General features: G+C 41.2%; 1 protein-coding gene across 2 annotated transcripts in view; it reads left to right on the top strand.

Annotated features, from left to right (window-relative positions):
* Positions 1-15,081, top strand: part of nipal2 (NIPA like domain containing 2) — a 28,949-nt gene extending 13,868 nt beyond the window's left edge. For both annotated transcript variants that reach the window (XM_084358047.1, XM_084358048.1), the window contains 8 exons: positions 5,689-5,748; positions 6,571-6,692; positions 8,935-9,031; positions 9,312-9,447; positions 9,732-9,820; positions 12,984-13,047; positions 13,131-13,228; positions 14,529-15,081. In XM_084358047.1, coding sequence (XP_084214173.1) covers positions 5,689-5,748; positions 6,571-6,692; positions 8,935-9,031; positions 9,312-9,447; positions 9,732-9,820; positions 12,984-13,047; positions 13,131-13,228; positions 14,529-14,635 — 773 coding nt within the window. In that variant the 3' untranslated portion in view covers positions 14,636-15,081. The remainder of the gene's footprint in view (positions 1-5,688; positions 5,749-6,570; positions 6,693-8,934; positions 9,032-9,311; positions 9,448-9,731; positions 9,821-12,983; positions 13,048-13,130; positions 13,229-14,528) is intronic.
* The last annotated feature ends 158 nt before the right edge of the window (positions 15,082-15,239 follow it).

Below are 15,239 nucleotides of genomic sequence, written 5' to 3'. Positions count from 1 at the left end.
CTGCGATTTCTGAGGCTGGTGACTCGGATGAACTTATCCTCCGCAGCAGAGGTGACTCTTGGTCTTCCTTTCCTGGGACGGTCCTCATGTGAGCCAGTTTCTTTGTAGTGCTTGATGGTTTTTGCGACTGCACTTGGGGACACTTTCAAAGTTTTCCCAATTTTTCGGACTGACTGACCTTCATTTCTTAAAGTAATGATGGCCACTCGTTTTTCTTTACTTAGCTGCTTTTTTCTTGCCATAATACAAATTCTAACAGTCTATTCAGTAGGACTATCAGCTGTGTATCCACCTGACTTCTGCACAACACAACTGATGGTCCCAACCCCATTTATAAGGCAAGAAATCCCACTTATTAAACCTGACAGGTCACACCTGTGAAGTGAAAACCATTTCAGGTGACTACCTCTTGAAGCTCATCAAGAGAATGCAGAGTGTGTGCAAAGCAGTAATCAGAGCAAAAGGTGGCTACTTTGAAGAAACTAGAATATAAGGCGTATTTTCAGTTGTTTTACACTTTTTTGTTAAGTACATATTTCCACATGTGTTAATTCATAGTTTTGATGCCTTCAGTGTGAATCTACAATGTCAATAGTCATGAAAAGAAAGGAAACTCATTGAATGAGAAGGTGTGTCCAAACTTTTGGTCTGTACTGTATAATAACTATAGAAATAGTCGATCTTCTCGCTGATGGTCTTGTTTGTTTATGTAGGTCATATAGAGGCTTCAGTATAAAATAGAGACTGTTTTATAACTAATTAAAAGTTCCTTGTAGTATGTTTAAATTAAATTTGCTGGGAGCTATCAGTACAGTGCGCAGGTCTTTCGTCTTTTGCCCTTACTTTGTCTGTGATCCAGAACCTGTAGAATTTATTTGGATGTGTATACCCTACACTCTGTTTGTTAATATTGTGACATCATGCATCTTAAAGATACATTTGCCATCAGCACATATAAGCCTTCCTTGAGCAGTGGTTTAAAAGCTTCTGTAGAACGGAAGGTGTTTACACTATGTTGTAAATAATGACTTTGTTTGCACATGAACTTATTTTCCAGAAACTAGTATTTATCCTGTTTGGATGTGCACACTTTTGTAAACCTTTTTGCTACACAGCAACAGTGCCTCTGATCTGTTTTGGTGAGTCTTTCCTCTTATATGGTTAATTATCAGTCTCTCTCCTACAGAAATGGACAGAACAAATCTACATAGCACCTTTTAAGCACCAAACAAAAGCATAACAATACACTGAATTCATTATGTTTTGTATTAACAGTAGTAGTGTTGTTTCCATCTGTGTCTCACGACTACACAACTACCTACACTGCGAGGCTGATAGGTCTTCACCTCATTCAGTGGAGTCTCTCACGCTTGCAAACATGCACTTTAAAAAGAAACATCCAACTGTAGCTTTATGCTGTTGCTTTGAGAATAAATTAAATCCAACACCTTGTGATCACAGCAGGTCAGTGTGTAGCTGCACGGGGGGTTTTATTATTCTTCCAATTCCTCGCTTACATCAAGCACTGGACACAGAAGGCGAGTATATACATTTCCACCCCTCACATATGGGTGATTCAGGAAGTCCAATTACTTGTGACATTATAAATCCAGCATCCTACTCCTGAAATAATCATTTTTACAGCCCACTGTGTGAACTAAAGCTGTCATGACCTAAGCTGGATTCACCAGCCAATCAAAACAAAGCCTGCCCGGTCGCTACAGCTGGCAGCACAGCTCAGTGCAAACACTCTAAACACAGGTTAAATATTGAACAGGTTAGCTCCGTACCTCTCGCCACCCATCACTCGCCACGCTGGAGGTGGTGGTGAGTCATGGATATTAATGACAGCTATTACTGCAAAACGATTTTCCTATAGTCACGTCTTGCAAGTGGATGAATGGCTTGAATAAAGCACTGAGCGAAACCTACAAATCTTATTAAGAAGGCTACGCCTCTTGTTCATTGTAGCCTTGCATGATGCTGTATTTGCCTCAGTGAGCAATTATTTTACAAAATGCTTTTACCACAACAACGGGAGTGAAGCACTTCATCTATTGGGAGCAGTCACCTCTCAATGCTTTGTCAGTATTTGTAAAGCAGACATGATGACTCTTTTTAGCCACAGGTATAAACAATTGCTGTGCTCATTTCCATTTTAGTATTATTAGAATCCCTGTGAAAAGCACTGATCACTACAGAAACTAGTGTGTCATTGGACTGTGCATAAATCATATCCGTCTTGAAGTTGTGTCTTAAAGAATTAACGAAGCCAGTCGTGAAGAGGTGACAGGAGAGACAGGAGAGGAAGATGTCTGCAGCCGTGACATGTACTGTCCTCCTCTGAGCTAACAAGTAGAGCCCAGGGAAAATATACACGCCGCTGTGTGCTGTCGTGAAAACCCCTCTCACCTCACGCTGACTCACACCGTAGGCAAATGAGTACACACACACACAAATGTGTGCATAATTGTAGTGGTGTGTAAAAACACTCTGGTCTGGTGGATTTTTCGACCAGAGACGCTCCTTAGGCTAACACGCACACACACTGCTCCTGCTGCGCTTGTTGTGCCTGTTTTCCAAGAGCTGTGTGAAGGCTCAGAGGGAGGGACAGACAGCGGGAGGCCTTGGGTGAGTAAACAAGAGGGAGGCAAGTGGTAGAAGACAGGAGAAAGGAGACTGGATGTTGCGAGGAGGTGATGATGAGGTGAGAGAAAGGAGAGGAGAGAATATGGATATGAATGGAATAAGACAACAGGCAGAGATTTATAACAAGTGGTAAGCAGAAGCAGGGGGAGGGAAGGGAGGGAGATCGTGAGAGCTGATGATGCTGCCGTCAGCCGCCTGTCCCTGCATGTCACACTGCCAGTCTGATGCTCCGTGGAGAGCAATTACTACTGTCCCCATCCACAGAGCCCACCAGTCTCTATTAGGAATGACAGCATCATCCCAAATGCTGTTGTCTGGAGCGGCGCATCAGCTCTCTCCGTCAGATACCATGTCATCACATGCAAAAGAGGCTGGCATGGTGGCAATAAACAGAAAACCGATTCACACGCTGCATCAGTGTCGCTCGCACATGTCAGACCTGCAGCACTTAAGCATCGAATACACTGTGTTGTTGAGCACTGTGTGATGCAGTCAGATGATGATCAATTCAACTGGCTTTATTTGAGGAATGTACAACTGAAAATGATGATAAATCAAGATATTTTTATAAAGTTAGGTTTGTCACTCAGAGCTTTTATTTTATAATATCTAAAATTAAATTCCAAAGCTGAACAACACTTGTCTTACCCTCCTTTTTTTTTAGGTGATTAAACACTAAAACAAACACACTGGACCTTTAATACTTGTGTTTCCACATGACAGAACAGATGCTTTCAAAAGTCACTATTTTTGTCATTTGTGACATTGTGAGCGCACAATATGTGCAATGTGACAATACTTGGTACATTTGAGCTTCCCTGGGAGGTGACAGCTCAACTTTCGCTGCTTTCATCCGTTCATGTCAGATCTGTGTGGTGAAAGAATGTTTGACATGGTGTGTTTTCCCACAGGGAGGTTCCCATCACTGCACATCTGAGAGAGAGCACGTAGAGGGGGCAGTACTGATCTGATGCACACACACACACACACACACACACACACACACACACACACACACACACACACACACAAGCACATGCACACCTCCATAAGTACACAGGAGCAGTGACAGAAGTGTGTACCCCAGAGGTTGCCGTTGCCACATTTCTCATTTTATCAAGCCGTGTGAATCTCACTTTGTATAGAGTTGCTATGGTTACTTGTTAGATGAAGCTGGTCCCAGAGGCAAAGACAGAGTCCTAAATGTGTATGCGAACATGCTCGCAGTATGAAATATTTAACAAGCGGCTGTTTCATTGGAATACCAGCGAGAGTCTTTATAAACTTCCAATTTGACACTAGTGTCCCTGTGGTATGGTGCACATCCATGCCCTGTTTTACATGTCTCCTCTGACAGACACTTTATCAGCACGAGTATTTTGCTTTAATTCAACTTGAATTTCTCTGTTGTTGATAAAGCTCTTTCATAGCTTGGGTTTATTAGCGTTGCCAGAAATTGGCCCTCAGGTGGAAACGTTTGCTATTAAGGCTGCAATTGTGTTCCACAATGTTTAACATCCATGTAGGGAACCTGCCTGTCAAACCACAACACCACAGTAATCCCCTGCATGACATGCTGTGTGTCTCTGACATATTGAGCTGTTTATGCTCTGTAGCTAATCTCCTTATGATGGTGGCACAGCCTGTACACAAACTCAAACTGCCTGCCTGTCTGGTTTTTCAGCGTTTTCCAGCAATTTTTCCGTTCAATTAGTCTGTCTCTGTCTGCGTGCCATCACCTGCACCCCCGTCTGGCTGCCTGGCAGCAGCTCATTGTGGTTGTGTCCAAAATCTCCCAGCAGCAAACACAGCTGCCACAGCTGGCTCTGCTGGAATATTGGTAGAATATATAACAATATAATGACAGAAAAGGATGTAAAATTAGGCACTTAGTGGTGCTGAGGACCTCCAACGGGGCAGCAACAGTGTTCTGTAAAGTGACCTCCTTAGTGTGACAGGCTGCTGTCACTTACATATCTATTTGCCTCCCTGTCAGTCTGTCCATTGCCTGTTTGTCTGCTAGTTTGTTTTTCTGTCTCAGACAGTTACTCCACCTGTGTGGCCATCCATCTGTGTATCTGCCTGTTTATCTGCACGTCTGTGTGTCTGCATGCATATCTGCTCGCCTCGCTATCCGTCTCTCTGATAGCCAAATGCTGTATGTTTATTCGTCTCCCTCACTTCAGTGCACATCCTGGGGAAACATTAAGAAGACTAATCTGAGGCTGAGCCCATGTGAAACTGATTGCTTCTCAGCGTCGCAGTTTTTGACAATGATATTGATGAATGGGTCCATAAAGAATGTGACATGCAACAGCATCTTGCTGCAATTTGATGCCGCTGTTATGAAGTCCTAATGAGTTCCATTTATCTGAGCAGGCTGACAGATTTTATCAGGCTGATCAATAAACACGTCAGGCATTGTGTTTGCATCGTGTGTGCGTGTTTCTATTTCTATGGACACACATTACATAGTATAGTCTCACAGTGTGCACTTGAGCACAACTGAGTGCTCGTGTGTTTGTGTAACTGCATTTAATGTGTGTACATGCGATATATATGAGAAATTACAGTGGCTAAATTGCACGCTGCACAGTCATATCTGATTACTCCAATTACAGTGTACATGCACACAGTCAGCTGTGTAGTCTGTTTGCAACACCATTGATGTAATTGGTATTTTTATAAAGTCGATATTCAATCATTTATATGATCTCGCTTGAGATTAAACTGACTTGATGCATCAAAAAAAATAAATCAATTCAGAATATGAGGTTGCAAATAATGGATGAACACCAATTATGTTTTTCTTGTTAAGGGACAAGCATCAGTTATTTTATTTTAACAAACAACAGGGAGCAAGTGGTGTTCAATTTTTCAATGTAAAAATATTTGCTGTCTAAACTGGGTTAAATTGCTTTTTAAAAATCCATACTGTGTGTGTGTCTGTGAAACTGTGTTATATTCTACTTGAGTAACAGTAAGTGCCGCATGTTTTATTTGCAGTTAAACTGACGAGAATCTATTTTCTCTTCCCAGCCAGCGCTATCATATCTGTGGTGTTCCTCAAGGAGACGGTGCGTCCCTCTGACATTGTCGGTAAGCACAAACACTTTAGGATCATAGCACCTGAGAACATACTGTACGTGTTCCCTCAGATTTGAGGTAACATCTTGGAGCTCAGCTACGTCAAAGTGACTTCGCTGTTTATCTCAGTGTGAAGAACATCCTGTGCCAGAGGACGCATATTTCAGTTTTGCTTGGATCGAAAGCAAGCATTTAATCCACAAGGTTAAAAGTCTAATTGCTGCGTGTTGCTGCCAGTGGAACAAAAAGGCACCATCTTTTCAACAGGCCTATCCTGTTTTATTGTTTTATGAAAAGCTATTGTTCGTCATAACAATTTGTAGAGCCCGCTGCTAAACGACATGAATGTGATGGTCGTCACAATGACGATCATTACAGCTGCTAGATTGGAAAATTAATATCAGCACCGCACAGCCCAGCTTATTGTTGGTTTACTGAATAAACCATCAGCAATTTTTGCCACTTTCACTATTGTCTTTTAATTTCTGAGTGACATGTTGGAAACATCTAATTGCATGAATGTTTTATTTATGAATCACTGAGAGCATGCTGTTTTTTTTTTTTAGCAGTGCGCCATTTTTAAAGGGTTATACAAGTTTTAATGATGCTAGTTATCATCCCCCCATTCATTTCATAATAATAAGTCAAACAAAAAACATCTCTGTTGCCAGTTTAAAATGACAAAAAAGATTCAATTAAATTTACATTCAGCATGTGGTAGCATTTCCTTGATTAAGGTAAAGTCCAAGAATATTCTGAGGTTAAGCTAGACTCAACGGATCTGTCAACCTTCTCACTCCAGTCTCACCCCTCTCTGCTCTCTTTCTCTCATAGGTGGCACCCTGGCAATAACGGGAACGTATCTCCTGGTGACCTTTGCCCCCCACACTTCCACACACATCACAGCCCATCTGGTTCAGTACTATTCCGTCAGTTGGCACTTCCTGCTTTACCTAGTATGTAACTTTTTAAACCTCTCCTGCCTGAGTCTAGTGATATCTTATGTGTAAGCATGTTCTTGTTGCCTTGGAGCTACTGTTGGTATGGCTGAATCATTTTATATTGTTGTGTATTTCTGTACTATCCTCAGTATATATACAGTATATACATAGCAGCTCCTGCCCTGGTTGTAATTAGCTTGCCCCAACCTTTAACCTCCTTGGGGAGAGGCGCAAGAAGAGGAGTGCTCTGAGGGGTTAATTAAAGTATTAATTTTTTATTCCTCCTCTGTCAAAGAGTGGACGAATAACCCGACCTCTTAGGATGATGTAATTAATCCTTGCACCCATGAAAGATCTTCCTCTTAGTTCCTCTGGAAGCACGGCACAGCTCTCTGTTTATGAAGCAGGGAGCGAGTCCGTTGAAACTAAGACTGTCTTTGTTTTTGCATTAGAAAAAAAAAGCTTCCCCCACCTCAGGGTCTGTGAGTGCATTAACACTCAACCAAGTGCTCTCATATTCCTATTTCGCTCCAGGCAGGGATGGCATAAACATAGCTGTTACCATGGTGACAGATTTGGTACGGAGCTGAAACAAAGTGTTTCTCTCAAAACCTCACAAAAATGTAAATGTAAGCTCCAAATGTTACCGCCAGTCCCGGCTGAAAACACCTCAGATGTTTTTCAAGGAAGAATTTCTGCTGTGAAGGTCACATCCTGCTGCTTCTCCATTGATCCCAGCACTCCCGTGATAGCAGCAGATAGAGAGAGGGAGCTCTGCGTTTTATCACCTTTCAGGTTAAGCTCTTGTAGAAACACAACGTTTTGTGTAATTCAAGAGTGAGGAGTAAGAAAGAAGCAGTATTTTGTGCTAGAAAGTGTGACACCTTTGATCTGATGTTCATTAAAGCAGTAGTAGTCTTGAACAGAGGACGATCTGTTGCATTTCTTGTGTATTTTTTTCATTTAGACTGTATTTATTTCTATAAGTCATCATAATCAACCCAAATGAAATAATCCTTCTGTAAAGCGTATTCTGTTGACAGTCAGAGAGTGTTGATTCAGTTTATTTTTTCCCACCACAAACTGAACACTTGAATAGTTATCTCACCAAATCTCTCTCCAAAATCCTCAATATCCCTTTACTGTTTGTGTAACAACTGATTATCTGCACATAATCCATCAAACCAGGCACACATAAACCCGAAAGGATAACAGCTAGCAGCTCATCAGGGGTGCTAGCCAGTGGTGTAAACAGTGAAATGTGTGCCCTGGGTAGCAGCGCCATCATTATTCAGTGCACAGCGTTTCTCTCTCTCACTCTGTCTCAACCATATTCCATTTTTGAATCAAGTCCTCATTGCCGAAACCAATGCAAACAAACTGAAGAGAAGAGAAACGAGCTATTGGATGAAAAACGAAAGAGACATGTTCCAGCAGATATAAGGAAAACACAGATGGATGGATGGATGGATGGGCAGATGTTTTAGAATTGAGATAGTCTTGCTGCCTCTGGCTGCAGTGATTGATGGTGTGTAAAAGGCTGCGCTGTTTTCCATTTCTGGCAATGCATTCTGAATACTCATCAGCCTGTGGAGGAACAACCTCCAACGGCATGGGATTAACTGGAGGTGGTGATTAATCAGACGAAAATTAAATATCCATCACTGTCTTGTCATTGTTTCCAGAGGTCAGGCTATTACCAAATGATTTCATCTGAAAGGACAGTTTTGGTGTCGTTCACAGCGTGTGTAGCATTAAATGGTATTTCTCACTAATGAGCCAGGTCTTTTTAAATCGATTTGAAAAAGACTGATGAAATCTTGAAATGAGCCTCCCATTAAACACATTTATAGATACACAAGGATGATTCCGAGAGACATTTAAAGGTCAGCTTGCTCCTTTTTTCCTCAAATCTACTTTTGTACTCCTTTCTTATTCTCCATCCATTTAAGCTGTGTGGTGTTGTATCAGAGGTCCTTGAACAGCTGAATGCTATTGGACTCACAAGGACAGCCCCGGGCCCTTCTCATTAAAGACCAGCAGTTCATTTCATTTTTCTGCCACGGTCATTTGTTTCAATTAAAGTGCACTGCTCGCTGCCTGCATGCAGCACTTTGTAATACAGATAAAATGGTCAGTAAAAGTGCAATTTGAGTGCAAGTCGGGGTTTCATTTAGTGTGCAAAGTTTGAGAAAATGGAATCTGCATTAATGATTTTCGTAAACCCCCTCTCTTCTCTCTCACTCTCTCTTAACAGTTCATAGAGGTCGTCGTCTTTTGCATCCTGCTCTATCTGTACAAGAGGAAGAATGTGAAGCACATCGTCATTGTGATGCTGCTGGTGGCCCTGCTTGGTATGAACAAATGCAAGCTGTCTGATTGAGGGCAGGGGTTATGGATTCAACCATTTTAGATAGTCAGAGGTTGCTTTGTTGCCTGGCTACCAAAAATGGACCCATGCTCTCTCATCATTTCAGTTAAGAGCTGAGCAGAGCATGATGGAAGAAAATAATTCTATGAAACTCACCCGGAGACAGCTGACCACCCCTACGAATCAGCATGAACCAATAAGGAAGTTCTTTATTGCTACAAGTTGTACAACTAAATGAATCTGTTGCTTCTGTGTTGCTGCAGCCTCTCTGACAGTCATCTCAGTCAAAGCGGTGTCAGGGATGATCACAGAGTCAATAAAAGGCCAGCTGCAGCTCATCTACCCCATCTTCTACGTCATGCTTGTCGTCATGGTCGCCTCCTGTGCCTTTCAGATCAAGTTAGTCAAGGTTTTCTCTCTCTGCTTCTCTGCTACCTTTTTTTTTTTTTTTTTTTTTCCTGTCAGCCTCTTTTTTATTGCTCAAATCCCCCGTGTCTGCCACAGGCTAGAAGCAATTTTTGCTTTCCAGTTCCTGAACAAACTGAGAAAAATAATATATTGGACATGGTGACATTGTACCTGCAGCACACCTTCAACATTATGATGGATGAACAGACTGGCACATATAACCAAGGTTATTATATTCAGTGCAACTCTTAAATCTTATTTTCTTCTCTCGACAGATTTCTCAATCAGGCGATGAAAATGTTTGATGCCACAGAGGTGGTTCCTATCAACTTTGTGTTTTTCACTGCCAGTGCTATTGTTGCAGGTATGTCTCAAAGGTGTCACTCTTCAGGTTCAAAGCCTACTGTTTTTCTGTTGAAATGATAAGACAAGGGATATTCTGTCTTTTTTTATTGTTAACATATCCCATGAAACCCCCAAACCAACAATGATCCAATACTGGTAATTCTTGCAAAGTCTGATATAACTTGATATCTAATTCTGTGGCCTAGAGCTCTGTTGATGTATAAAAATGATTTAAAACACTTAATTGAGCCACACTGTTGCACTAGGGGACATGTTTTTACTTAACCCCACAAACATTGAACAGGTGCCATATATACTTGCTAGCAAATGAAATTTAGCTGCAGATTAATGTATTAATCTGCAGCTAAAAACTGACAAAACTGCAGTGGCCAATTGACCAAGAGTCTAACCCTGCTTGTCTGGATTAGAGTATGGTCATACATCCGCCAATCGGGGGTGTGAGCCTTGCCTGCCGAGGCAAAATTTGCATCAAAGATCAGTCAGAACTCCACGAGAAGCGAAGACGCACATTTTCAAGTTATTCTCTGATTTTGTGCATGTGTGTCTGTACCCTTAGGCTTTCAGTTAGATGCTAACATTAGCATACTAACATGTTGATGTTTAGCAGGTATAGGTTTACCATTTTTGTTTAGCGGGCTAATTGGTGTTCTCCCTTAGCTACTACTACTCTCTGCTGGCGGAGCGGAGAGAGTTGCTGAGATGAGGCACTCGAGAACACAAAGAAATCCTCCGTCCAGTATCATTAAACAACTTTAACAAATCGTCCAAAGACTGGTAGGCAACCGAGAGAGAGAGGGAAGGTCTCATTATTCACATAACATTACAATCCTCTCACATATTGCAAAAAAATGATTAATACATGTAAACTGCCCCAAATTGTTACATGGAGCTCCTTTAAGATTTTTAGTCTGGACCAGAGGAAGTTTTCTTCAGAGAACTGTTTAATTATGGTACAAATTACAGGAGAAACAAAGACAGTAAATGATTAGAATTGTAATTAATTAATTCCAATCAATAGCTACCCATTAACTCGAGTTTTATAGTCTCATCACCTGAACATGCAAAAATGAATCTACAGCATAGAACAAGCATATAATACAACATGTATGAAGAATGTTTACAACAGTACATTTATAAGAACTAAAAAATTGTATTAAAATTAGATTCTTTTCCCTGTAATTTGTATCAAATTACAATGTTCTTTCCTGAAATTTCCATAAAACTATTTGGAATTTGTCAAAATATGAACCCATGAGATAAAGATTCACATCTTCAGTATGAACCAGTGGTTTTAGTGCCACAAACAGGGTAGGGAAATCAGGAAGTATTGTGAGATTAATGCATTTTTGGTTTTGGTAGTTTTATTCACTTATGTTTAGTTACGTTCCCCAACCTCCGTCCTCGCTCTCTGCCACATCGTCTGATGTTTCCCTGGAAGTTATAGAGACAGCTATCCAAACGGAAAACGCACCATTACCTTGAGTAAAAGTAGTATTTCTCTGAGTTTGAACATCGGACAGGTTTAGGATAATGCAAGTACACAACTCAACAATACAGCTAAGGTCTAGTCGATGAGAGACATTTGAATGCAGAAATGTTACACAACTCAAGTTTTGAAGTTCAATCAGGAGAGACTAGTGAATGAAGTACAAAAAAATATTTCAGCAGATGATATGTGATAATGAGTCTTGTTAGAAAGTATTTGGTGCTTAGACTCTACTGGGAGATTTTGTGATTGAAGGGTGTCTGCCTTGAGCAGCAGCAAGATGATAGGCTGACAGTGAAGGTGTGCCGCAGTCCTATTGGATAGATGTGCTCGGCTGATACCAGCAGCTGCTATCAATTGACAGCCCCAGATAATGACAGACGATTATGAGCGACCACGATGAGAGGAGTGAATGACAGGATAGCATGAGAATTAAACTAGACTGAACATGCGAAAGTGTAGTCTTCTTGTCTGAACGTTCACAGGATTTTCATTTGTATAGAGGAAAATGTTTAGTCCCAACTTAAACTCAGCCTTTTCCACTAAGAAACACTTTTTCTGATGGAGATGCACTCCAAAACCTGCGTCAATAGTTGAAATCGAGTCAAGAAGCTACACAGTGGAAGACAACACACAGTCGAGATGATGATTCACTCGTGTATCTGGCAGCCACTTAGGAGCCCTTGTTCAGCAAAAGCCCCAGTATTTATAGCATGTGTATTCTTCCAGGTCAGGTCTTTATTATCCCGTCAGTAAGAGTGCTCTGTTCTTTATTTAATCTAAAAAGAATTAGGAAAAGGTACCTGAAAAGTATTTTTATCTCGAGGGAAAAACACCCTAAAACACTTTTATTGGAGACATTTCATTACTAAATCCATTTTCTTCTTTGTTATTCTTCTTGTGGATAACTTGCCCAACCTGCTGGTGTCATGACGTCATTTCAAGCTATTTCTAGTGCCGCTTCAGTGGAGCGTAAGAGCAGAAAATATTCCAGCAGTCCAAACCATCAACAGTATACATCAGCTTTCGGTGTCAGTCTCTCACAAGAGCATCAGCTTCTTTTCACGTCCTATAATCATACAGGCAGACATCCATCACAGAGCGAGAGCTGCGAGGCGTGTAGTGTTTGAGTTACTCTCACCTTTTCTGAGAGTCTCCTTCTTTGATATTGCTCTTATTACTATTGCTCCCCCCCGCCTACACACATAACCCACAATGGACTGCATTGAACAACAAATTGCTGATGAGTTGTATCTGGCAGTATAAGAACATCCGGGGGTGGACTTTCCCTTTAAGATTAGCTTTGTTCCATGTTGGATAATGCCATTGTTTTGGCCCTTTACCCGATGGTGGTCACATCAGGAGACTTGTGGAGTAAAGTGAGCATGTGAGCACAGGAAAGGTGAAGACACACTGTTCTCTGCCCACTTCAGCCTACTAAAGGAGGAAAAACAAATTTCCTATTTGATACTCTGAGTGTTAATCTGTGATCCTGGACGTTTTCTGTGCTGCTACTCATCTGTAAGAACTACACTATTCAGTTAAAAATCAATCCTGTTTCTCTCCTAGTGTGCTGAGGATTTGCTGGACTCCATTTGACAAACAAAGCACTTGAGATGAGCTTCATATTCTGTGAGAAGTGAAATGCATTTTAATGTGCCTTTGTATTTTGCAGGGATAGTGTTTTACCAGGAATTTGAAGGCTTGGCTTTACTGAACATTTTTATGTTCCTCTTTGGGTAAGCAATGGATAACACACCAGTAATTGCATGTGGTATTTACTGTAAGATGGAATCAGTCCTCCTTGAATTTTTTTTTCCAGCTGTCTTCTGTCTTTCCTTGGAGTGTTCCTGATTGCCCGAAACAGACCAAAAATAAAACAGCAAGATCGCAATTTTATCGCAATGGATAGAATTCCTGGTAAGTTGTTGATCAACTCTCTTCACATTACTGTGTTACGTATGGACGAGGATGCACGATAGGGATTGAAGTCGATACCGAAAATGACCTGCTTCTCATGCCAACACCTTTTAAGGAGACCTAGAACGCTGTTTAGCGTTAAAATCTCTAGCATTAAAAAGGCCGCACCTACAGAAGCTTCCGTCTCCTACAGAAAACAATGCTCCTGAAGTGCCTCGTCAGTAGTTCCGCCTTTAATTCTGTGACTTAGTGACATCACACTATGTCACACATTAACATAATTTATGCCTAGTGGCTAGTTTGGCACGTAAGAATAGATGTAGCTGCTCTGTTGTGCTGGCTCAGGCATGTGAGAGCTGACCAATCAGAGCAGACTGGGTATTCAGGAAGGGGGGCCTTACAGAGACAGGAGCTAAAACAGAGCATTTCAGACAGGGGGGGAATACAGTGCCTCTGCATTGGACAGTATGAGAAGACTGATGTGTTTCTTGAGCATTAAAGCATGTAAACCTATTCTAGTGATAATCCAAAATAAAACTACAAACTTGAAAACGAGCATAATACGTCTCCTTTAAGAGAACTGATAATTTCACATCTTTTTATTTGAAAAAGAAGCGAACAAAGATGGATACTTTAATATCCCATAGCTCTAATAAGTTGTGTTAAAACCTATAGACTTTTACCCTCCTCTCTGACAGCCTCATGGAACACTTTATTGCAAATTGCCATTGTGTCTGTAAAACTGTAAAAAATCGTACACGTCACGTTTGGCTCTCTAGTCAACAATGCTAGCTCTTTTTCGTCTGTTTTTTTTGGCAGATGGATGCCATATTTTCATTCTTGCCAATAACTAACCAGTATTATAAATGTCCTATTATATCAGCCTGATATACATCGTGCATCCCTTCTACTTCTATTGAGCGTGGTGTATTGATTAGCCAGCAGCAACAGTATGAATCTGCTGGCGGTGACCCTTGATTTATCCGACTGCTAATAGACCCATTTCACAGCAAACATTTTGACTTGTCAAAGCAGGAAAAGCACAGGTGCAACCAATAACGTTAAGTATGACTCCTTTCTATTAATTCTCCAAGTAAGCCATTTAAGTGAGTGAGCATCACCAATACCAGAGCCCTGGACGTAGGCTCACCTAAATGGAATGCAGCCATCATTAATGTTAAGAAATTCCACCTGCGCTTTTCCTGCTTTGACAAGTCAAAATGTCTGCTGTGAAAAGGGTCTACGTCTGCAGCCCTGACAGCAGGATCCATCTAATGAGCTCTGCTGTCCGTGTTCACAGGGAGAAGGCACACGGACAAAGTGCAGCCTGAGGCAAAGCCTACGACATACGGATCGCTGGCAGCCAAACTCATGTGCAACAGAGCTGGTCAAACAGACGATTCATAGGACTTGCTCCATCTGTTGGGACTGACATTTTGTGGATTTGTGTGTGCATACTTCTTCATTGGTACTTCAGTTATATCTCTATTTATAAATGGAAGGCATTAATTCAAACTAGTGCCAGCTGCGCAGAAGTATTGGTGGCCATATTGGTCTTTTCATGTCAAAAACGTATCTCTTTGAATATCTTTTCCATTTCTGGTTTCTCTTGAGTTCAGGATATTTCCAGCAGCGTCGTCAGGAATGACTGATGAAGAGAAATTGAATCTAAATGAGATAAAAACCCTTCAGGATCACACTGCAACATCAAATGCCCAACTAGCAACGTTTCATTTAATAAAGGTCCAGAAGGCTACTGTGACAAATGCCTTCCAATATAACATGTGTATTCTGTTAATTGAATAAATTGGTGTATGTGCATTTGGTTGTCAATAAACAAGGACAAAATGTGATGTTTCACCAGGCTGAAGATTTCATGTCACACAGCAAAATAAGTGCACTACTGCCCTCTAATGGTGGGGGAATCTCAAAGATGATCAGGCAACTTGTGTCCTGTGAATTTGGAGTGAAGTGATTTCAGGTAATGTGAGATGATGGAAGTAGTTCAGTA

Source organism: Pagrus pagrus, assembly GCF_965226575.1.
Source record: "Pagrus pagrus genome assembly, chromosome: 7".
Classification (NCBI taxonomy): domain Eukaryota; kingdom Metazoa; phylum Chordata; class Actinopteri; order Spariformes; family Sparidae; genus Pagrus; species Pagrus pagrus.
Note: the sequence above shows the minus strand (reverse complement) of the source record. Positions and strands in the feature narration are given on the sequence as shown.